This window comes from Stenella coeruleoalba, assembly GCF_951394435.1.
Source record: "Stenella coeruleoalba genome assembly, chromosome: 3".
In the NCBI taxonomy this organism is placed as follows: Eukaryota; Metazoa; Chordata; class Mammalia; order Artiodactyla; family Delphinidae; genus Stenella; species Stenella coeruleoalba.
Window position 1 is genome coordinate 37,541,149 of NC_137148.1, and position 24,773 is coordinate 37,565,921.

Genomic DNA, 24,773 nt, shown 5'->3' on the forward strand with positions numbered 1-24,773 from the left:
GAGAACTTAAAGAGAGAACAAATATCTGTGAATATATATATTAAAAATATTCACGGGCCTCCCTGGTGGCACAGTGGTTGAGAATCTGCCTGCCAATGCAGGGGACATGGGTTCGAGACCTGGTCTGTGAGGATCCTACATGCCGCGGAGCAACTAGGCCCGTGAGCCACAACTACTGAGCCTGTGTGTCTGGAGCTTGTGCTCCGCAACAAGAGAGGCCGCGACAGTGAGAGGCCCGCGCACCGTGATGAAGAGTGGCCCCTGCTCGCCGCAACTAGAGAAAGCCCTCGCACAGAAACGAAGACCCAACACAGCCAAAAATAAATAAATAATTAATTTAAAAAAAAAATTCACAATTGTTTCATTCCTTTGTGAGTGTTGCACTATGTATACCAAAATGAATGCTCTTAAAATTAAATGTGAATATAAGTACACTTAACTATGTAAATCAAATTTCTATTTCACAGACATTTTTATATTTACATGTCTTCTATGGTAAAGTTTAAAGGCTATCTTTCCCATGATGTTTTCACTAGAAGGAAGTACTAGCTGAAATATCATTGCATGTCATACATATCTCATTTGCATTTACATTGATGAAACATGTCTGCATGTTTACAATGCCTAGAATTGCATGTCTTGAACACAGTAAATGCTAAAATCATGTTGAAAGAAAGAAGTTATTCTGAGCAGTAGGCATTTTTAAAAGAATGTTGTACAATACTATGACTATATGTGTGTGTACCTTTGAAATAAAATGTCTCAATATACACAGAGTAAGATATCTAAAAAATAGAGGCTGTAACATATACATCCCCCTGGAACATTTCATGTAAATAAACTTTAGCTCTAGAAACAGAAACGTCTGATTTTATATCCATAGAAGCAAAATTAAGTTTTCTCTCACCATTTATGGGGCTAATTAGATCATTCTAACATAAATATTTAGAACTTGTTGGCAAAACGTAGAAAACACAGTGTAAAATAATACGAATTACTTACAACCATCTCATTTAGAGACACCCAGCAATCTGGTGGAAAGTCCTGCAGCAGTGGTACCAAGAACTGAAGACAGCCATCCCAGTGGCACAGGAGCAGCATCATGCCGATGAGGTTAAAAATTCTCACCACAGCGCTGGCGAGATCATATGTCATGTGGAAAATCTGTTGACCAAAATATAAAATCAATTCTTATAATCAAATTTTTAAAAGTCAAGAATACTACCAATGTCAGTAGACATTGACATTATATAGTGCAAGTATCAATTTAATAAAAATACAGAAAGAACTTTTACAAATAGAAACAGAGATTGCATGTCTTTATCCTTACATTGAGGTCTGGCACTCTATGAGTATTACAACCAACTGTGGGTTCTCCATGAGGAACAGAGGTGACATGAATACATTAAATCGATGAGTCATGTTTTAAAGAACATTGGTTTTGCCAGTAGTTTTTCACTTACTGTCCTTCCAAGCATTTTAGCAAAGGTGCTTTAAAAGAAGTTAGCAAATTTGACAAATGATGGGCACACGCTTCTCTGCTTCTCATTCCTTGTTAACAGATTTGTTGAGAACCAAAAAAATAACCCAGGGACTGAAAACCATTAGCAAAAGTAGTTTAATTGCAAAACATAAAGGAAGACTGACAATTAACTGCAGTTAACTTTATAGCTATATGAGTTAGAGCTACTTCTTTTATTGTGCAGATTGAACGTGAATAGTGGCTTTTGAGATAAAAGTTCTCTGAATGGTTAAAAAACAACCGGGCAGCACATTTTAAAAATTAAAATTGTTATGTCCATTGTATTATCTGTATGCTACAGGTTTCCCTTTCCTGTGAAACTTTATTTGTATTTTCACAACATCCATTATGATAGGTTAGATTATTTCAGAAAGCACAAAAAATTATGACAAATGAACATTCTCCATCAGAATTTTACAAGTGGAAACTTACACAGAGCTTTATATTTATAACTTCTCATTCAGAACCTGAATCCTTTCTTTAGTAGCTCATGTGTTATATCACTCTTCCATTGCTAATACGGTTTCTGCTTATATTTCACCTAGTCTAGAATAACAAAATCCACTTGGGAGCTGATGTATAATTGTTAAAGGGCTACTGAGTTAATAAAATTAATAAATATGTATAAATACACAAAGAAACGACACCTTGAGATACTTAGGATCACATTTTGTATAATTCACCAAAAGAATGGTCTATTTTTGAAGTAATGAGGACACCATGTATTGAGAAATTAACTGAGAAACAGGAAAAAAACTCGCAAATTTAATACTTTGATTTAGAAACTATATCTTGGTAAGGAAACTTCTATAATTCTTAAGAAATGCATACTGAAGTGTGTAGAGGTAACATGACAGCACAGCTGCGTTTTGCTTTTATAAAATCAGCAAATCTATCTTTGTTTTTCACTTTGATATATTTCTATTAGCCATTAATTCTTTCTTTAAATAATCTTCCTTTATGACACAGTAATCAGAGTGAGCAAAAAAAAAAAAATCCTTCTTTGTGGGAATGTACACACTGTTCTGAATTTTTTTTAAAGTAAGATTGGGATCCTGGATTTTAAAGTCAGCAGATCACGTATTTTGATATCAGACAGCTTATATGGTAGCAATTTATTTTAAAGCATTAAGAATTTTATTTCCTGTAAAATATTTTTATTTTATTTTATTTTTTGTGACTTTCAAGTCTTGTTTTATATTTTTTTAAATTTTTATTGGAGTATAGTTGATTTACAATGTTGTATTAAGTTTCAGGTTACAGCAAAGTCAATCAGTTATACATATTTTTTAATTTGGCTTTGTGTTTGGCAAACCCAAAGAAAAGTCCTTTTAATGTTCTTTCCTCTGATATTTCTTGGTCACTGAATTTGAAAATAAAATAGTACCAACATTTTTATCAATAACTTTTCATTAAAAGTAACAGTAAAATACAATAAAAAAGTTTTTTACTACTAAAGTAGGGAAAGAAAATCACCATGGATTTCATTTTTTTGTTTAGTAATAGGGTAAAACTGAAGAACATAAACTTCTGGATCAAACAAGAAACTAATCTCCTTTCAACCTTATTATCTAAAATAAACAATATCTGAAACTGTCTGCCAATTATCTCTAAACTATAAAATATGGGCAGCAACCGGCATTCAACTATAAGATTTTAGAATGAAGTTTGGGATGTTACAGAGAATTAGGGCCCGTTCTCAGTATAGCTGACTTTTATGGATTTTCTTCTTTCTTTATCAGGAGTTAGATTCTTTTTGTAAGGTCTTAAGTGATTATTTACTGAAATAAGATAACATATTCTAACAGTTATTCACTAATTCCTTTAATAAAACCCTGTTATTTCTAAATTGTTTTCCAGAGAAACAGAACGACTATTTTCATAAAGGACGTTAATGGGGTTATAAGGCCTTTCATAATATATTAGAAACACAATTTTTTTGTTTTGCTTCCATGTGATTACTGAACCCCTATTGTACAGGATAATCCCTAGAATTAAGCCTAACCTCTACCCCATTTCTATTCCTAACTTCACAATGTTAGTATACTATACTCATGCTAGATTTATATACTAACTCTACTGTAGAGTGCTCACATAATTAATTTCATAAACGGTCTCCCTTTTGGGCCTTTAACATTATGTGTTCAAAAGTGATCTCACTTTCTGGAGCTATTCCAAAATCTAACATTGGAAGAGGCACAGCAAGTTGGCTATTTTGACACTGGTTAATATCAAAAGCTAATTACAAATAGTCAAATCCATGTAGCTCCATCCTGATTTATCTACCTGACAAAAGGACATCATGGTGTATATAGTATTACTTTTGATGCATACATAAATATGTGTAGTTGCTTGGGCCCGATTTGATTGTCTGTTGAGCTCTTATAATTAATACACTCTGGAAGGCATAAGCTTCACATGTGACCAGTTGCTGAGATATTTATTTATTCATTCATTTATTTAATATTTATTATTTTTTAATTGAGATAACATTGGCTTGTAACATTATATAAGTTTCATGTTTACAACATTATATTTCTACTTCTGTATACACTACAGCATGCTTACCACCAAAAATTTGGTTTCCATCCATCACCATAAAGTCGACCCCCTTTACCCATTTTGTCCACCCCATGCTGTTTCCCCTCCGGTTACCACTACTCTGTTCTCTGTATCTAAGTGTTTGTTTTGTTTGATTTGGTTTCTTCATTTATTTTGTTTCTTTTTTGTTTATTTATTTTTTATATTCCACATAGGAGTAAAATCATATGGCATTAATCTTGCTTCATCTGACCTACTTCACTTAGCATAATATCCTCAAGGTCCATCCATGTTGCTGCAAATGGTAAGATCCCAACTTTCTTATAGCTGAGCAGTATTCCTCTGTATTTGTATACCACATCTTTTTTATCCATTCATCCATGGATGGTCACTTAGGCTGTTTCCACGTCTTGGCTATTGTAAATAATACAGCTTGAATATAGGGGTGCATATATCTTTTCAAAATTAGTGTTCTTGTATTCTTTGGATAAATACCCAGAAATGGGATAGTTGAATCATATGGTAGATTATTAATGGCCCTGGTAAAACCTTGCTCATGGAAGATTTGGAATGAGAAGCCTGCTTCCTTATGGAGCACATACATCTGCAGATAGTCACGCTAACCAAAAAAGGAAACATCTGGTCTACTTTAAGCAAGGCCATAACTTCTTATTGTCTAAGGGTAGCTTGTAAGATAAGTCTCAGGGCAACTTTACTCAACTTCCTGATCAAGTGGCCAACATCATTGATTAATTAATTAATATTTTCAGCTTTTTTCCATCTATGAGGTAGAAATCCTAAAGTGATAAATTCCTATCTAAATCTATTACCTTAGCGCTCCTGCATGCAAACCTGACAACTCAAAAACAGCACTGTAGATGACACTCAAATTGTTCAATGAATTGTAGTTATTAATTGTTAAATCAATTGTAAATTGTTAAGTAAATTATTAAATGAATGAATGAGACTGTTGCAGGGGGTTAACAATAACAGCAAAAGTAACATTTTATGATCTTAAGAGTGGAAAGTTTTCGCTTTTGTGTTTTAAACCAAGGAATTTAAAAAAGAAAAACAACTTCATTATTTTCTACCTTCCAAGTAATCTGTACTTGAAACCTGATTTGCATGCTCAGAGTGTGGGTAACAGAAAGGCAGACCATTCTGACCCACCAGCAATATGTTTTAAGTGGTACTTACAAGAGTCAACAGAAAAAAAATAATTAAAATAAGTTTGAAAGGTAGCGCTTTAATTTTATTTTCACCAAAACTAGACTACAAAATATGTCAGTGGAAGGCACTGTGCTTTACATTCGCCCAGCTCAGAACATTGTGTTTTTCATATGACTTCAAGGAGAGGAAAGAGCTGGTCACAGATACTCATTGAATTACTTTTATAATATTATAGTTCTAGAATTCTGCCCAGATGGAGTCTAATAACTCCAGATAGAATTGCTGGAAGAATTATCTGAGTAAGATAATTTGATTCCGAATCCCAAATCCTGCCCTAATATTTGCATATTTGTTCACCATAAGTATAATTTTTTGTGATATTTCTCCCAGGAGCAATGTATAAACTATCCTGTTCTTAAAAGGTCGAATCCCTAACTGTGTTATATGGAGATATCCATAAATTAGCAGAGTGACTGATTCCAAAATGCTTCCACACTCATTCTTGATAAGCTGGATTCAGGGGTCTCTCAATCTAATAACCCACCTATGAAATCGGTGAGACTTAACCAATCCTTAACTATTTGGTTTACTATGTTTTACTTAACCAAAAAATGGTCAGTTTGGGCTTCCCTGGTGGCGCAGTGGTTGAGAGTCCGCCTGCCGATGCAGGGGACATGGGTTCGTGCCCCAGTCAGGGAAGATCCCACATGCCGCGGAGCGGCTGGGCCCTTGAGCCATGGCCGCTGAGCCTGCGCGTCCGGAGCCTGTGCTCCGCAGCGGGAGAGGCCACAACAGTGAGAGGCCCGCGTACCGCAAAAAAAAAAAAAAAAGGTCAATTTAAGGCTTTTCATGGAATATATTGATCTGTTCTTAGTCTTTGATTTCACCGATGGGAATCATTTATAGGTTAGGCTGCTTCTATGATCTCAGTATTGATTGAAGGCTTCAAACATGCTTTCAGAATTCTTATCGATGTAACATTAAGAAAATCAAATGGGTCAGAAATGGCTCTCTTGACACAGAACATTCTTATTTTTAAGGTATTAAAATAAGTTCAGGTTCTTTGGTTTATCTTTATGTATTTGTACCTGCATAACTTGATATATCTTTTAGATGGAGTGTCTCTATGCCATGTTGACACAGAATACAAGAAAACAAACATTTAGCAACTTAGTCCGTTTCATAGCTAACATATATCCAGAATTCAATATGCAGTAGTCCGAATCAATAGTAAAATAAATATTTTAAGAGTCCTTTTGCACCTTTTGCAATTCTTACCTTGAAAACTATCCAGATTATCCTACCATGCTTTAGGTAAAGTGCAGAAGGTTTCATCTGGTGTATGAGAGAAGAGTATTCTTCACAGTGGTCTCTTTGAACACTGATAATGACCGCACTCATTGGACTAATTTCATCAGTCCCTCCTCTATCTAGGATCTCATTCAAATGGCCAGTCCATAACTTTCAGAAAAGTCAACCAACTGGGCCTCTAATCTTTATCAGCCTGTGTCCATAGTCAAAATGCAGTTATCTACTCCTTAGCTTCCTCTACCTATTATTAGATCCTCTTGCTGTGGAGTGCTTTTTGGAGGGTTTCTTCTTTCCATTGTCACTTCAAAACTCCTCCTACATTGTCGATTAATTCTCTTGTACCCTCAGCCTCATCATAAAATTCTTCCTCTCCTCTCTGCTTTTCCTGAGACTTATGACTGCACCCTGTCCTCTTCCCAAAGACTCAGTTTCTCTGGTAACTTTTTCAAACAGAGTTGGTTCAATTCTTTCATACTTCATAAGCCTTAGGTTTTGATGTCAATGCCCTCATTTTCTGAGATCCCCTTTGCCACTTTCAGACAATAATTTGTCTAGCTGTAACAGGAAAATTCCTTCTCTTCAGTGTCCATTCTATTTGGCTATTCCACCCATAACTTTCTCTCACTTCTGGCATCTTACAACCTCTCAATCCCCACCCACCACACATCTCCATTTATTAAGGACTCTGTATTTTTCCGCTGCCCTTTTCTGCAAAATGTCAACTTCTGAGTAATCAAAACAGCCACTTTCTATACCTGAGCTAATGAAAATTACTGGATAGGAAACTGTAGATTGTGTATACTAATTTCTTTTAAAAAACAGTAACCTATTTGAAGTCCTCACCTCTGGTCTATGCATTTCTCTATTCTTAGTACCTATGATTTTCCCTCTTACCATCTATCCAATATTTTTTCCTCTCTTCTCATGTCCCCAAAGACCATGACTATCCTGCTGAGTTTCAGCTTAAAATGTTACCTTTTCCAAAGGAAACACATTCTTTTTTTTTTTTTTTTTTTTTTTTTTGCAGTACGTGGGCCTCTCACTGTTGTGGCCTCTCCTGTTGCAGAGCACAGGCTCCGGACGCGCAGGCTCAGCGGCCATGGCTCATGGGCCCAGCTGCTCTGCGGCATGTGGGATCTTCCCAGACCGGGGCACGAACCCGCGTCCCCTGCATCTGCAGGCAGACTCTCAACCACTGCGCCACCAGAGAAGCCCGGAAACACATTCTTATGTTTGAGTTCCTTCACCTCTGATCCCTCATGCTTTCCAGCAAACATATACCTGCAGCTTTTCTTACTGGCTTTTTCCTAGTATCAAAAGATGTGTCTTCTGATATTAATCTGATCTTCTTTTCTCCTCCAGGAACCTAAATAATTAGTTCAGAGATCTTCAATCTGTGATGAAAACTAACTCTCTCCTTTGTCAGTTGTGGACACTTTTGTAAAGTATAGCAAAAATGAATTAATATAAAAATAAAATTTTAAAAACCAAGACACATGTAATACAAGCCTTCTGCTTATCCCTTATCCTCTTGGATATGGTGGCAATATCAAATTACTATAATTACTAGATTATGTTTTCCTCAGAACTGTTAACTTCTACACTAGTTTTACTCTGTATATTTAGAAACAATAAAATTTCTCATTTCCTCCAAAGTGTTTTAAATTGAAAAAGAATCTTCACTTCCTAGGTACTTTACTAATTTTTTTGCCTTTATATTCTTCTCAGTTTAGCTTCTCAAAAAAACTCTCCTCGCTGGAACTTTGAGACAGAAAGAGAGCAGGCCTGCCCTAGTGGGTAAAGTGGTTTTCTTTTCACAGTTACATGTGCAAATTACCACCTGCTACAAAATCTGACTTCCTGAAGGACGTATGTGTCATAGCTACCCTGTACTTCTTTCCTTCTCCCTCCTCCCCACATATTAGGGGAATGTAGAGATATTTAAGGCTGACTTCATTTCCTGAAATGTGGGAATGAAACTTTAAAAAAAATGTGCATCTATTTGAGCATTCTTTTTGAAGTGGCACAGATATTACATCATTGGAACTATAGAGAAGGCTATGCTTTATCACATAACTCTGCGGTAAACTAAACAGTACTTATAAGGTCATAACAACCACATACTTACAGAAGTGTAGTTATGGAATAGAATATACTAGTTATCAATCATGATTGTCAAAGATATATAGCTAACTATGCATGTGTTATTTTGATCATGCCCATATAGTTCTTTAACAAACATATATGTATATATAATAAAAAAAATTTTTAACTATTTTAGTTGTAAAAAAATTGTCATGTTTCTTAACTATGATTTATCTTGACTATCACCTAGATTTTAGGAATTTGTTTCATTACTTTGATACTGTAAAATATATCAGCCATTTCCAGTCATACATATTTTTACATAGGATTTTAATTCCTTATACTAAACATTTAGAAAAAGCATCTCTTCATGCAAAAATTGCTCTTTGTTAGCCTTAGTAGCCTGAGAAAAAGCAAAGACCACGAGTGTTGAAGAAAACATAAGAAAAATGATAAAATAATATGGATTCTTTGAAGATTTCTGGCAGGAAATGATAGGAAACAGTTATAGTGGAAACTATAAAAGTACAAACCTTGAAAACTGGGAAGCACAATGTCTGGTGGTACAGAGTTTTGCTCAGAAAATGTTTTTTCTCCCACAGAGGTTATTCATCTAACAGTGAAGTTGCATAAATGGGTCAATGTTAATGAGTACCTAACTGAGATAGAGCATTTCTACTAAGATCACTCATTTTCCTTGGAATTTCAAGTCAGCGTCATCTGACGAATGGCAATAGGTCAGAAATAAAAAATGCTTATGATAGGTTACATTTTGTTAACTGAATATACCCAAATCTTCACATTTTTAAAACTCCTTAGGAAAAAGTAGTACATCTTTTTAACTTATATGAGGACTGTGTAGTATAACAGAACATCTAATTATTGGACAATGCCCTAGAAAAACGAAAAAGCAAGCATAAACCCCATGTGTTTAATTTACTTTAAGAAGCAGCTTACACATTTGGAAAATAAAATTACAAATGAATATTGAAAATGGTCCTATTAAGAAGAGAGTTGACTGGATTAGTACTACGGAAAAGAAAGTAATTAAATTAAACAATTTAAGACCGTTGCCAGGCTTCCCTGGTGGCGCAGTGGTTGAGAGTCCGCCTGCCGATGCAGGGGACACAAGTTCGTGCCCTGGTCTGGGAAGATCCCACATGCCGCAGAGCGGCTGGGCCCGTGAGCCATGGCCGCTGAGCCTGCGCGTCCAGAGCCTGTGCTCCGCAACGGGAGAGGCCATAACAGTGAGAGGCCCGAGTACCGCAAAAAAAAAAAAAAGTATTCTAGTTTTTAATTACTATGTAGTTTATTTCCTCAGTATACAAAATCAATCACATGAATTTATGCCTTTTTGAAAAATATACCATACAAAGAAATAGAGAAATGTACCTAATGTTATTAAGAACAGATATTTTATTTTTGAGACTTCAAGTCAGAAATTTGTATTTTAAAATTAATCTAAAAAATGAACACTCTTAAAACAGAGAGACCACTTCAGTGTACAATCTCTGGTAACTGAACTATAAAAGCAAATAAAGTAGAGGGTGTTTAAACTCATTTTATATATTCTGTAAATTGTTTTCCCATAGATAGTATCTTGTAGATATTACATAGTCAATAAGTCGAATTGCTTTGAAGTTATCAAGTAAGAATATGACATAGTTTTCCATTCTATTCATATATCAGCCAGAAAGAATTTTTGTACTAATTTTCAGTTAATCAAGTTCTATTAACTTGTCCACTAGTGGTCTCTTGATAATATATTTTTAAGTATACCCCCAAAATAATATTATATATTGTTATATCTTCCATTTTCTATACATTCTGTGAGAAAGAATCTGCTTCAATATTTTTGGTCTCACATTCATGTAATTTGTTAAATTCACAAGTGATGATAAATGTTTCGCATCTCAACCAATTTTTTTGGCTGAAAATATTGAAAGTTGTAGTGTTTGTAGTATGGTAAAAACCTTTAAAATTTGTCATATACATTTGCATGGAACATTAAATTGCTTCACACCTAATATATAGTTTTCAAATCTTTGAGCAATTATTTTGTTAAGTACCAAAGTTAAGATGAAATCAAAAGACACTTACTAACCACAAGTTTTGCCATGTAAGGACTTAAAAAATTTGTCTATTGGGGAAATGCATAATTTCAAACCATAAGACTGAAGTTCTGCATTAATCAGTTTCTAAAAGTTTGCCTTAGTTTTTCAACTAAAAGAAAGAAAATGGGGTAAATGAACTCTGAAGTACATTCTACACATAAAATCCCATAATATCTTTACTTTAGAAATAAGAAGTACAAATTTTTAAAAAGTGAAACACACAAGGAAGCCAACATCTCGCACACACACCCACTCCCACACCCCCACACACACGCCAAATGGAAGAGAAACCAGAGGTGAAACATTATTTTATATAAGTAATTTCCCTACGCCTTTGTTAATGAAACACATAATTAAAAGTATAATAAAACTAATGATAATATAAATGCATGGTAAAATAAAATGTGGTAGAGGCCATCATATTTAGATAAATTGCACAGTGTCTTTCTCAACATCCCCAGCCTCCATTCATCACGTATGAATGGTCATGTGCAACCAGCACATTCTACCATTTGCCAGAAGTCAACAGGGGAAACAAGAGAAAGGGAAGCTGACTTCTGAAAGAAACTGTTAAGATGAAAATGCTTCTTCATAATTTTTTAGTAGTGGCCATCAGAGTTACAACAGGCATTGGCATGTCAGCTAGCTGCTCTGGCTAGATGAGCCAGTCAAATTTGAAATATTAATTTATTTGAGTGGATTTGTGTCATTGATGCTCTGGAAGAGGAAGTGGTGCTGGTTCACTGTCTTGGCAAATGCCTTGGAAAGAAAGCACTAAATACATGATTTTGGTATGAAGCCAGTAAAATAGAACTAAGAATCTTAGTGAATAAATCACCTTATGACATTTGATGAAACCTAATAAGTGAGAAAGATATATTATTATTGCAACCTCCTAAAAAGAAACTAAAACTTTATTATTTGGGGGTTTTTCTGGCCATGCCATGAGGTTTGCGGGATCTTAGTTCCCCCACCAGGGATTGAACGAGGGCCCCCTGCAGTGGAAGCTCAGAGTCCTAACCACTGGACAACCAGAGAATTCCCAGAAACTAAAACTTTAAAAATATGCAAGAGTTGGAAAAGTTGCTAGCGACCCAAGAAACATTTGAGTAAGATTTGATCTATTGGAAAATGGCATGGTTTCAGATTCACTAGTTGGACACCTTCCAGAACTAAGCATGCACTAAAATGCTTCATCAGTTCAGATAATAGTGCATCACGGTATCTGGCAGACCAACCAAAGTGTTGAAAATACTTAAGTATCAGAATTATTATAAGAAGCACATAAACTGATATATGTGGAAGGACCCTTAAAAGCGGTAAGCCATTTTTGTATAAATTTAGTTTTTCTTATCACCAAAACCCACCTAACGGGCTTCCCTGGTGGCGCAGTGGTTGAGAGTCCGCCTGCCGATGCAGGGAACGCGAGTTCGCGCCCCGGTCCTGGAAGATCCCACACGCCGCAGAGCGGCTAGGCCCGTGAGCCATGGCCCCTGAGCCTGCGCGTCCGGAGCAGGTGCTCAGCAACGGGAGAGGCCACAACAGTGAGAGACCCGCGTACCGCAAAAAAAACAAAAAACAAAAAACCACCTATCAAATAATGGCTCTATGCAGAATACAATGTTAGGCTCAGGATCCTTCAGTGCTCATGGCATCACCTTCACCACACACTCACACACACAAACTCTTTTTTCTCCAGAGACCACCCACCTGTTTTAAGCAGGATTCATTTTTCTCTAGACCTGCTGCAGAACTCTCATAATTGTTGTTTCCTTTAACACATCTCGTAGTAGTCATACTTAGTTTATACCTTTATTTGGGGTGGGAAAATGGCTAGGGCAGTAGGGACATGGGTGAGATCATCTTTCTCTTCTACTCCTTTAACAATAGCTTGTCTGGGTATAGAATTCTAGATTGAAAATCACTTCCTTCACTTTATTTGAAGACTTGACTCCATTCCTCCCACTGTCTAGTGAAACTGTATTTTTCCCCAATTATGAATTTAATTTCTTTAGTGAAAAGAAGAGGAATTGTACATGGGGATAAGTGAAAACTGCCCTAATTCTTTGTGTGTGTGTGGGTGTAAGGGGGTGAGAGATGGGTTATGAGTAATGACTCACAGAGTTTTCATTTGATCTTAAATTAAGCACCCTTCCTGTGTTAGCCCTACGGCTCAATTACATCCTGCCTTATGCATTCTAACTCCAACTCCAAATGTCTCAGAGGTTTCACAGCACAGTTTGGCTCTCACTTCCTTTGCAGACCCTTCTGTAGCATATTCCAGAATGTGATTTTCTCTCCTTGTGCCAGTCCTCGTTCTGTTCCCTTTGGTTTTCAATCTTTTAAAAACTTTGAGGACTTTCTCTTCTAGATAAGAGTCTCCTGTTCTTGTTCCCTTCTGTTTTATACATGCATTCCTTTTTCACTTTGATTGTTTAATCGTGCTGGAGTCTTAAGAGGGACAGAAGGCCCACCTATATGTCTTACCTATCTTCTGGAATCAGAAATCTTTATTTTATAATGTATCCTTTCTGTAAACCCCTGATATAAAAGGACTTACACAACTCAAATTCATAGTTACATATTCTTTCTGGACTGACTGATTTGTTCCAATGAGCTGTTGATCTATTCAAATGCCAATAACTCATTGATTAGTTTATCTCTGTAGCATATTTTTCAGCCTCTAAGTTACCCACTCTCAATAATTCTCCTTGTAAGTAGTTTGTATTTCATGCACATATTTAAAAATATATTTAGAATCACTTTGTCAAGTCCCTCTCCCATTCATAAAATTGTGTTAGGCTTTGTTGTAATTGATTTAATTCATGTTTCTCATTGTTTTTTCAACATTAATTACCTCATATCTCCAAACTCCAGTCTCATCTTCTCTGAAAATATAGTCTACTTGGCATACAGAGCTACCATTTTTTTTTTTTTTTTTTTTTTTTGCAGTACGCGGGCCTCTCACTGCTGTGGCCTCTCCCGTTGCTGAGCACAGGCTCCGGATGCGCAGGCTCAGCGGCCACGGCTCACGGGCCCAGCTGCTCCGCGGCATGTGGGATCTTCCCTGACCGGGGCACGAACCCGTGTCACCCTGCATCGGCAGGCGGACTCTCAACCACTGCGCCACCAGGGAAGCCCCAGAGATACCATTTTATGACTCAAACTTCATCATGGAAGTTTGCTGCTTGAACTTTTGTTAGAAATCCAGAGAATCTTCATGATGTCCAAACTCCAAAGGCCCCTTGTGATCTGCCCTCTGTCTACCATTTCACTATCGCCTCTCACCCTTCCTCTGTAGGTATTCCATACCGCAGACAGACCAAATTTGCCATAGTAGTACCCTTTACACAACATGATTGCATCCATTTACATAATATTCTCTCCTGGTATAATTTCTTTCCTTCTATCCCCTTTCTGACTGATGAGCTTATTCACACTTCAAAACTTGGCTCAAACATACCTTCCTCAGGAAAGACTTGTTTGACCTCTCCAGGGAATGAATTAAGAGCTTCCTCCCATATGGCCTAGTCTATAACTCTTAAAAGTGTTTGACACTTGACTATAATTATGTGTTTATATATTTGTGTCCTCGCTGGACTGTGAGCCCTTAGAGGTCAAGGACTGCATTCACAAAGCAAATACTCAATGCATGTTTACAAAATAGAGGAAAGTAAACAGGGAGGAAAAAAGGAAGGAAGGAAGGAAAGAAGGAAGGAAGGAAGGGTGAGGGAGGGAGTGAGGGAGGGAGGGAAGGAATTCCCAGTTTAGAAATAAGTGACACAGTTTACTAGATGGAAACTTTGGGATTATTATATATTTTTCCAAATTCTTTTTTTTGTGGGTAATAGAATGGAGATTTTGATTTGAAGAGAATTCTTATCATGTACCTGTAATGAAATAAATGTATACACAAATTTTGTTTGTAATTTTGGTACCAGTAATTCCAGAATATGTTATCCTTTGTCACATCTCAGTTACATGATAAATATCCATATAGACATTGTCATCATTGTAGCTTGTCCTTATTCAAGGTTTTAATTAGCAAAATTAATTCTCTGATGACATCTTTCTATCTAGTTTTTATTTTTCATTGTCTTTTTTTTCAATTGTTTGAGAGGAGTAGTATTTGAAAAGTTCTGTTTTCTTCCACTTTCTACTCTGCTCATCACCATTTCCTTCATTATGCAGTCTGACACAAAAATCCATTATTTCAACAAGTATCTTATCAAAATTGTCAATTCTCTTCTCCTCTGTTCTATTCTCATGGTAATATCCTGTTTCAAGATTAACTGACTGTCCACATGCTCACTCTTATATATGAGCTTCTATATACTGCTAGAGAACCCCACAACTGCACAGCTAGCTCACAGTTTTAAAATCAACTAGGTTTTCAGTGCTGTTTAATGAGATTGGCATGTCCCTAGACTGCACATATCTGATTCGCAAACTTTCTCAGGTCTCCCAAAGTCTACCACACCTTGCCTGCTCACTTCATCACAAGAAAATATTTAACATCCAATTTTATTGAAAATATACTGTCATTTAGAAACACATTTGCATCCTTTCTCCTTCTTGCTCTTACAGCATGACATGTCTCTTTTTTCTGTTTTTTTTTAATCTTACTATATGCTCAGTGACCTTGCTTTATTAATTATCCCTTTTCTTCCTTCTCAGACTCTTCTCTATATTTTTTCCTCATCAGCATTTAAGCATGCTTAAATCTTTACTACATGTATTTTAAAAATTGTACAGTGTACCTATATTCTACTCCATCCACTTTAATAACATCTACTTCTCAAATATGCTAAAAATGTGTTAACACGTTCTTCACTTTTTCTCCTTATATTCAACTTTTAAACATTTTGGAACCTGGTGTCACCTATCTATCAACTGAAGACATTCATGGTAAAATTGGCATAGATCTCATGTTGCCATCATTGAACAATTTCCAAATCTCATTTGCTTGACCTTCCTTCATATTCACCAAGTTATATCTACTCCTTCTTGACACTCTGTTTTCTGTTTCTGATAATTCAGTGTTCCTCATTGCTCCTTGTTTACTCGCATTTCTCTGGTCAATTCTATTCAGTGTCCTTAAGCTACACATTCTCTGCTTTCTCTAGGAGTTGAAATTACTCAGTTTCCACTCTACACACTTTCCCTAAGGGATCCTTCCACATCCATAACTTCAACTAATACTTATAGTCAGGGGACTCCATTACCTTGACCTGTACTGAAGACAACCCTCTTAATTTTAAAACCCACAATCCAGTCACTCTGCAGATGTCCAAAATTGTATCTCCCACCTTCCACATCCCAGCTGAATTCTTTGCAGGGACTAATACATATCAAGCCTCAAAGTAGCTTTTCATCAGTGTTATGCCAGACTTACTCTGTTCCCTCACCCTCCACATTCAATTACTAACTACATTCTATAAATCTTCCTCTGTAGAAGTTCTTAAATTTCAAAATCCTTAATTCAGACAATCTTCATCTTTCACATGGGTTATTTCAAAACTTCCTAAATTATTTGCATCTCTCTGGATTTGCCTTCCTGTACCCTGCAACTAGAGTTTTCTTTCTAAAACACGAATATGATGACATTACTTTCCTGGTTAGGAATCTTCAACAATGCTCCAATTGCTCCTTTGACTTAAAGGCCAAAGTCCTAAGTGTAGCATATATGGCCCTTCATGATTCGGCCACTGCTTACTTCTCAAGCCGCCTATATCCCTTTCTCTTAGTCTCTACATTATTTACTTCTGGTCATCATATTTGAACACTTCTATAATTCTCTCTTGCCACTGTCTCCATAAACTTGATCTTACTGTCTTAGTATCTCAAAGTCTTTGGTACACTGTTAATTATAATAAACATGTTGAATGACTAGAGAATGGATGAGTGAAACTTACTACCTGTTAATATTCATTTAGTTTCAGGTCTATATAAAATAAATAGCACACAAAGATTGCAATACAGTTGTCACTCAAAAATCAGTTGTATCATTTAAAAAAATCTGAATGATTTCAATCTGATATTTATTTTCCTATTAATTCCTGTAGAAACTAAGTGAAATATACGTTTTATTGTCGTTTGAGTATCAATAATGCTTGCATAATGAGTGTGTAAAATAAACTAGTGATTAAATTTTGATTACACATAATAAGTGTATGAAAGTAATTTTAATTACATTTATGGTCATTTTCATATGTTCTCTAATCATAAAATTGTTATTAAACAGAAGAACTTGGTTTCTATGGTTTGAATGCATGCTCTGCTTGCAGAATTTTTAAAATATTGCAGGATTGGCAATATTCTTTTTATGATGGTGCAGACTGTTCTGAGTTTTTGAGACTGTTGGATCCAACAACATAAATCCCACTGTGTTTTAAGGCATTCCAGAACCATTATGAATTTGAGCTAATGGGCTAACCCTGTAACAGACACCTAGGCTGAGCCAAAATTCACTCTAAAAAACTGTAGATTTGGATGTATCCCTATAGAATTGGCAAGAGTTAAACTCAATAGAATTCAGTATTTCTGACAAGTTCTAAATGGAGGAGTCCAAAAGGTTATTATTATCTGTGCTTTCACCCAGCATTCAAACTCACAAATCACTGTCATGTTTTCTGCTAAAATCATCATCGATTCTGGACTCCACAGGATTTCATTCATTTGGTATATTTATGTAGTATAAGAGTTTATAGAAGAGAATATTTTTGTATTATGCTCAGTAGTTTATTTAGAAAGAAAAACATGAATTTTTATTTAAGACTAACAAGGGTGAAAAGTTTTAATATGTCTACCTCTATAGATATATTTCTGTAACCACTTTTCCTAAAGCTCTTCAAAAAGAATCAGCATTTCCTAAAGGAAATGTTCTAATCTCATTCAATTACATGTAGATGTCCAGTTTTCCCAGCACCACTTATTGAAGAGACTGTCTTTTTTCCATTGTATATTCTTGCCTCCTTTGTTGTAGATTAATTGACCGTAAGTGCATGGATTTATTTCTGGGCTCTCTATTCTGTTCCATTCATCTAGGTGTCTGTTTTTTGTGCCAGTACCATGCTACTTTGATTCCTATAGCTTTGTCTTAAGTCAGGGAGCATAACACCTCTAGCTTTGCTCTCTTTTCTCAAGATTGTTTTGGCAATTTGGGATAGCCAAAGAGAATAAATGCCTTGACCATCACAATTATAAAAATCAAGGACTAGTATTTCCTCCGCCTTAGATGATTGTCTCATTACCATGATGAATTTCTCTGACTCTGTAACTGGCTTTTACTTTCAAAATACTCTGAGAGGTGTGTCTGTGCATGTGTGTGTGTGTGTTTATTTGTCTTACATTTGTAATACATCTATTTATCTTTGACACCCTGATCATCTTGAATAACAGAGACATTTGGGGGTTTATATTTTGTTTAAACCAGTTTAACTTAATCTGAAATCTGCTAGCTAAATCTCTCACTGTGCCCCTACAATGATATGTGTATATCTTACCTAGTCAGGCCGTAAAGTATATAAGGGAAAAGCATAATAACACATTTTGGCTTTTGCACATTTTTTGAATTGAAACCTGGATTTATTCACTCTTTGAAGTATCAAAATTTAAATGCACAAACCCTAAAGACTGTCAAATTGTTCATCATAATTTATAAAAACTATTTTAAAAATATATTCATTGAAGTTAATAGAAAAATGCTTATCTTCTTGGCAATTAAAGTGGATGATGTATTTTCGACAGAAAATTCAGGTTCTACTTGTCACTATGAAAGATTAAAAAACAAATATGTTTTCCACTGTGACATAATTGTAATGATATTATTAAATATACACACCAGAGTTTACTGCAAAGTATGATTCGGTTTAATTCTTAGTGCAATAAACATTCTTTTAGATAAAGATAAGGCAATTTTGCATTTAAAAATAATCCTTGCTCTTTATTAATAGTTTTGTCTTAATTTATAGTTACTTAAATTTACTATATAAACTTGTCCTTAAATCTATCATATCACCTTTACTAAAACTAGGATACAATGATAGAAATGGTTTGTGATGCATTCCTTTTTTTACATTTTGGAGATTATATATATAAATATATAGAGACATATTTATACATATATAATATATATATATATTTCCCTAAAGACAGAAGACAATAGGTATAAATTAGAATGTGCAGAAAACTTAATTACATTTTTCAGCAAAACATTTTTTTCTTTATTTAACAGAAAAGAACTTTATACTTATATAAAAAATATAAGCTGGAAAAACAAAGTAGCTTTTTACTACACTTAATAACATAGAGTTTTAATCTTTCTAATAGACTTCTTTATTAATAATGAAAAGTGAAAAGGGGGCTAATCTGTAATATTCACAAACAGAAATGTAATTTTCAAATGACACATCTATGCATATAGAATGAGCTCAAAAATAAAAACAATAAGTAGTGCTCACCATGAGTCATGTTTTCACCACCACTTATTCTTTTAAACTTCTTTAAAATATCTCATCACTTAAACAAAAAGCTTTAAAGTGGCCATGGTTGCCTGTGAATTTCTTGCCCGTTTTTTCATCTTCTCTACAACTTTGTCTAACTCCTTTACAAATTTGGTCTCAGCATAGCCTTTACTTCCTCTAGATAACCTTCCCTGTGTCCCTTGGGATTGTATTGGAAATCCTTCCTTATGTGTTTCACAGCACCCTTATGCTTTATTTTAGCACTTATCGTGATGAGACACAATTGACTCTGTTTGTCCTCTTCATAAGACAGTGTGTTCATGTACAAAATGACTATGATTTGTTTTTCATTATATTTCTAGTACTTTATATGTATTTTTAGCTTTACATACAGCTGGGTAAATATTTGTTGAATTGAAAATAATAAGAATTTAAACAAATTTGCAAGATCATGTATCTAGCTGATTTCACTCCATACTGTTTCCAGGATACATTTATACCACCCTAAGACATACTCAAATGAGCCATTATAAACACATCAGGACATGACATCCAACCTAATTTCTAAATCTTACCGCCTAGAATAAACCCTCACTGTGCCAATGACAACACTTCGTATTATATCATCATCTCTCAAAACCAATTAAACCATTCTTTCCAGAAACAGAAAACCTCTGTTTTCTCACTTTATTGAGATCTGGAAGTGACAAAAAAAGAGGTGGTAAGTAGACTATGCTATCACACCAATATTGCTCAAGGTTATGGGCACAGGCACATTTTTCATGGAGCGATTCTTGAGGAAAAACTTCTAATCATTCAGAATGGTGATCTAAAGTTAGTCTACAGAAGAAATATGACAAAAGCAAGTACCTAAAACAGTGCTTTGAGAAATAATAGGAAAAGCCAAGACTAATTCTTTCAGAGTCAAAAGCAGGTTTTGTACAAAAGAACAGTAGAAAGAAAAGGTCAAAGAGAAAAGATATACTCCTTAGTTTTGTTGGTGAGGAGGTCAATAAACTTGGTAAAAAGTATTTATGAAGCTAGCATAGGCAATAAACAAACAAACAAAAAAGGCAGAAGACAAATTATGAGAAAAGTAGCAATAATTTTTAGTCAAATATGTTTAAGTTAAAGGGTTAATATAATTAATGTGCAAAAATGTATTACAAAGATACAAGGGAGGTGCCAAGATTCAAATAGAAAATTATGCAAAGATTATAACTATGCAAAGATTTTTCCATGAAAGAAAAAAATTATCTGATAAAAAAATACAAATAGTGTTCAATCTCTGAATAATGAAAAATTATAAAATAATTTTGAAATGAGATGTCATGTCTCACCAATAATATAGGTTAGTTTGTAATACTTCTTTTCTAATGAAGACTTGGAAAAATGGATTCATTCATGGTTGGAATATAAATTGGTATAACACTTAGCTAAAAAATTGACAACAATGCATCAATATTTCAAAATATTCCATATACTTTGAAATAATAACATGTAAGGGTCAGCTGTGTGAAAATACTCAGGCCTGTGTTCAAATATTTATCTGTGGCTCTCAGGACACATCAGTGAACAAAACAAAGATGTCCACTTTCATAAAGCTTACATTCTAATGGTGGAGAAGGGGGTACACAGATAACACAAATAAACAAACAAAAAAAAAACTTAAATCATGTAGTATATTAGAAAAGAGATTATAAGTTTTATGGCAAACAAAGTTGGAAAAGAAGAGCAATATCAGAGAGATCAGTAAATGCAAGTGGCTTGGCTAGAGGGGGGCAAAGGTTGAGCACCTACAGTATAAATTGGGATCATCAGGGTAGGCAGGCCTCATGGAGAAGAGGCTTGAATGAAGTGGCAGAGTTAGTCAATTCTGGAAGAAGGAATCACAGTGAGAGAGCTCAGTCAATGAATGTAAAGGCCCTAATGTGGCTGCGTAGCTGGCACATTCAAAAATTGCTAGGCTACCAATGTGGCTATAACGGAGGGAGTAGAAAAGTTTTCCTCAAAAATAGTCAAGGAAGTAATGATTGTGGAGTGTGTATGTGTGTTGATTTTGTGGAGGAAAACAAGAACCTGACTGATGTCAAAAAGTTAGCTAATCCTAATGGTGGTAGGAATGGACACTGAGGAAAAATGAGCTAAGCACAGAGATGAGCTGGTAAAGAGCCTGGAAGTGAGAGACCCTGGTATGCAAGAACCTTTTAAAGAAATTCAGTATGAAGTATCAAAATGCTGAGTAATGAAAAGGAGAGAAAATCGGGATGGAAAGGATGGGCTGTGATGAAAGATGATATTGAAAGTCAAATATGAATGGCTTTAGAAGCCTTATTTAGGAAAATAAGAATGTTACCCTACGAGTTTTGAAAAGGGGAATGAAATGACCAGATAGCAATTTTTAAAAATCTCACTCCAGTAATGACATTGGAGAAGGATTTGTAAAGGAGAAAATATAGCTAAAATGATATCGACTTCAAGCTGTCATTGGAATAACTCAAGTTTGAGATAATGTCGTCCAAATAGTGGCAGAGGGATTAAAAGCAATTTAAGAAGCAGAACTAACAGTTCTTGATGATGAATTGGATGGATGCAGATGACAGAGGAGAAAAGAGGGAGGCATTTAGGTGAGTGGAAGTATCTAACAACTAATATAGAAAATATAAAGCAGTTTTCAGAGGGAAAATAATAGAATTTCAGTTTTATACATGCTGAGATTCAATTGCCCATAGCTTACCCCACCGGAAATATCCAAGGCAGTTGAAAATGGATATGACATTCAGAAAACGGATTTGACAAGAGGTAAGAATTTGGAAGGCACTGGAGTTTCTGTGGTCAGGATCACTGGTAGCCTATAATTCATAATTTAAGGGGAAAAAAACCAACATTTCGGGACAGATGATTAGACAAAGTCACCCCTCTGTGAGGTCTCAGCCTCACAGGCATGAGATTTGGAAGCTGCAGACACCTTTGTGCAAAGAAAACAGCACCCCTCCTCTTTGGCAGAGGGAAACTGTAACAAGGCTCATGACTTTGGAAATGGAAGAGGCTGGATTTTACTGCCATCACAAACACCCAACACCTACCATGTAATTTGTGGTACCCAGTGAATAATAAAAATACGAGGCCCCTTGGTCAAACATTTTTAAGAATTTCAAGATGGTGTCAACAGAGCATCAAGCCAAGCACAGGACCCTTCAAAGCCTGGGCCATGTGGGACTGCACAAGACACACTCCATGAAGCTGGACTTCCAACCTCCCATCTACACCCAAAATTGTGAGAACTAATGAGATATCCATGAGGAGAGAGTAGAATGAGAAAAGGTAATCTAAGACATATCCCTGTAGATTAACAACATACTGTAAAATGTAAGTGAATTTCTAGAAAAAAGGACTGGAAAACACAAAAAACAAGTATGGTATCATGATTAGATTGATAGTAACACTTATTTTCTTTATAATATTTTTCTACATTTATAGAATATAAAATGCTTTTAATGTCATATTTTATAATCAAAAAACTCAATAAAGTTTTTAAAAACTTTCTACCTCTTTCCGTTTAGGAAAAAGTTTAGAACTGAAGTAGCATCAATGCAATAGAGTGAATTTATAAATTAAAACTCTTGGTTTATCATATTGCTCAGGAAGCTGAAATGAGGGTAAGATTATCAAAATAAGAATCTAACAAAAGAGACATTTTTCCCCTCAGGTAACACAGCAGTACAGTTTTAGTTCTGTGGTTATTTAAATTATGAATCATTCCACACATTTAAAAAAAACATTATTCAAGGTAGGCTGAAATGTGTGATAAATTATCAAAGTAAGCCACCATAGCACAGCAACAATCATCTTTAGCCTGTACATATCCTGCTTACAGAATAGAAAAAAATAAGACAACTTAACTCTGACCTTCCAGATAATGCTAGAATATTTTCTAAAATACAAAGTAGACAATTGGTATGTTCATTGTGAATAAAACTTAAGGCATTCTAAAATCCCATTTTTTAACAGCAAAATGAATTAGCATGGAAAAACATCCATATATTCTTTTTTCACCACCATTTTCCTATATTGGCTTGGTACTATTCTCCCAAGTTTTCATTTTCAGAGTTGGTTTCCTCAGGAGAGGATGTTGTCCTGACCATATGGAGGAACCCTCCAGTACAGACTTGTGCTAAAAGAAATTGCCAAACACTCCCTGCTACCAATAATGACACCCATTACGAAAGGGGAAACAGTCCGTCATCCATGAAAATTTTATCTTTAGAAGGTAAAGACAGAAGTTGATCTGAAAATCCAAAATGTTCAATGTTTGATGGAGCTTATAGAAGTTTATTTTGTTAAATGTAAACCAAGTGTTTAGTCATAACGAGTTAGATTAATGGCTATGTTGGCAACTTTCTCCTTGTGATATAGAAAGAGAGCAAAAAAGTGAGTGTACTGTGAAAAAGCATGTTCTCCCCTGTGATATTATACTACACTCAGATTTTCCCTTATTGGTCCACTGAGATCCAGCATTCATGAATTTATTTGAATTTATTCATGAATTTATTTTTTTAGGGTATGGCCTAAGATGGTATATTTCAGAGTTAATGTAAACTTCACATTTTGTATAGATTTTTGGAGTCTGTAAAATCACGGTTTGACTCATAACACTGCCACTGCCTGGTGAGAGGTGGTAAGTTACTTAATCTCCCCAAACCTCAGTCTCTTGACCTGTAAAATGAGAACAAAATTCCCTACTTAATTAAATTACAGTGATTAATAAATGCAATAACACTTTAGCAGCAGCATGCATTCAATGAGTGGTAGTGATTTTTGTTATTGACTATATTTTTTAATATGCTGAAAAGAATACTGGCAGACAGTATTTAACAGAATTAAAATACTAGCAGCTTATTATTATTATTTATTCTACAATGATCTTGTTAGGCTAGTTTCTAGCAAATATTAAATAATTCCATATTCATTTCATATTTCCCAGATACTCATTGTGATTTAATAAACTATTTTTTTCAAGGGCCTGTGTGTGTAGTATGCTGCAGTACCTAACTTTTGAAATCCATATTTAACTGCCTAAACATTTTACTTCTTTCCTCTGAAACATTACTAGTTAGCTCCAGTGCGTGTAGGTTTGTGTGTGTGTACACATACATATTTACACGTATATACATACATATGAAGTCTTGTACACTTAAACATTTACTTAAACATGTTTTTATTTATTACATAAAAGCTTATAACTAATATTAAGTTTATAATTTTCACTATTATCAATAAATAAGTCATAAATATCTCCTCTTAGGGAAACAAGGGTAACAACTAAAAGATGTTTTACTTAGTTTTATTTACTTAGAAATAATGAACTGTTCTAGGGGAAGGGGCTTCCTGCCCAAACTGGATGGGACATGCCCTGGGGAAGGAGCATGGAGGAGACAGAGGGGATATTTCCAAAGTTAACTCCACAATAATTAAGACAGATTCATCTCTGGCAAAGGCAAAAAACGAAGAACAACAACAAAAAAACTAAAATGCGGTTCCTATGTAAAACAGCTTAGATATGTT

At 35.1% G+C, this 24,773-nt stretch overlaps 1 protein-coding gene across 1 annotated transcript in view; it reads right to left on the reverse strand.

Moving 5' to 3' along the window:
• Nucleotides 1–24,773, reverse strand: part of HCN1 (hyperpolarization activated cyclic nucleotide gated potassium channel 1) — a gene marked incomplete at both ends in the record, with an annotated part of 366,195 nt that overhangs the window by 164,565 nt on the left and 176,857 nt on the right. The window contains one exon of the mRNA XM_079916908.1: nt 1,003–1,164. Within this exon, the coding sequence (XP_079773034.1) occupies nt 1,003–1,164 (162 nt within the window). The remainder of the gene's footprint in view (nt 1–1,002; nt 1,165–24,773) is intronic.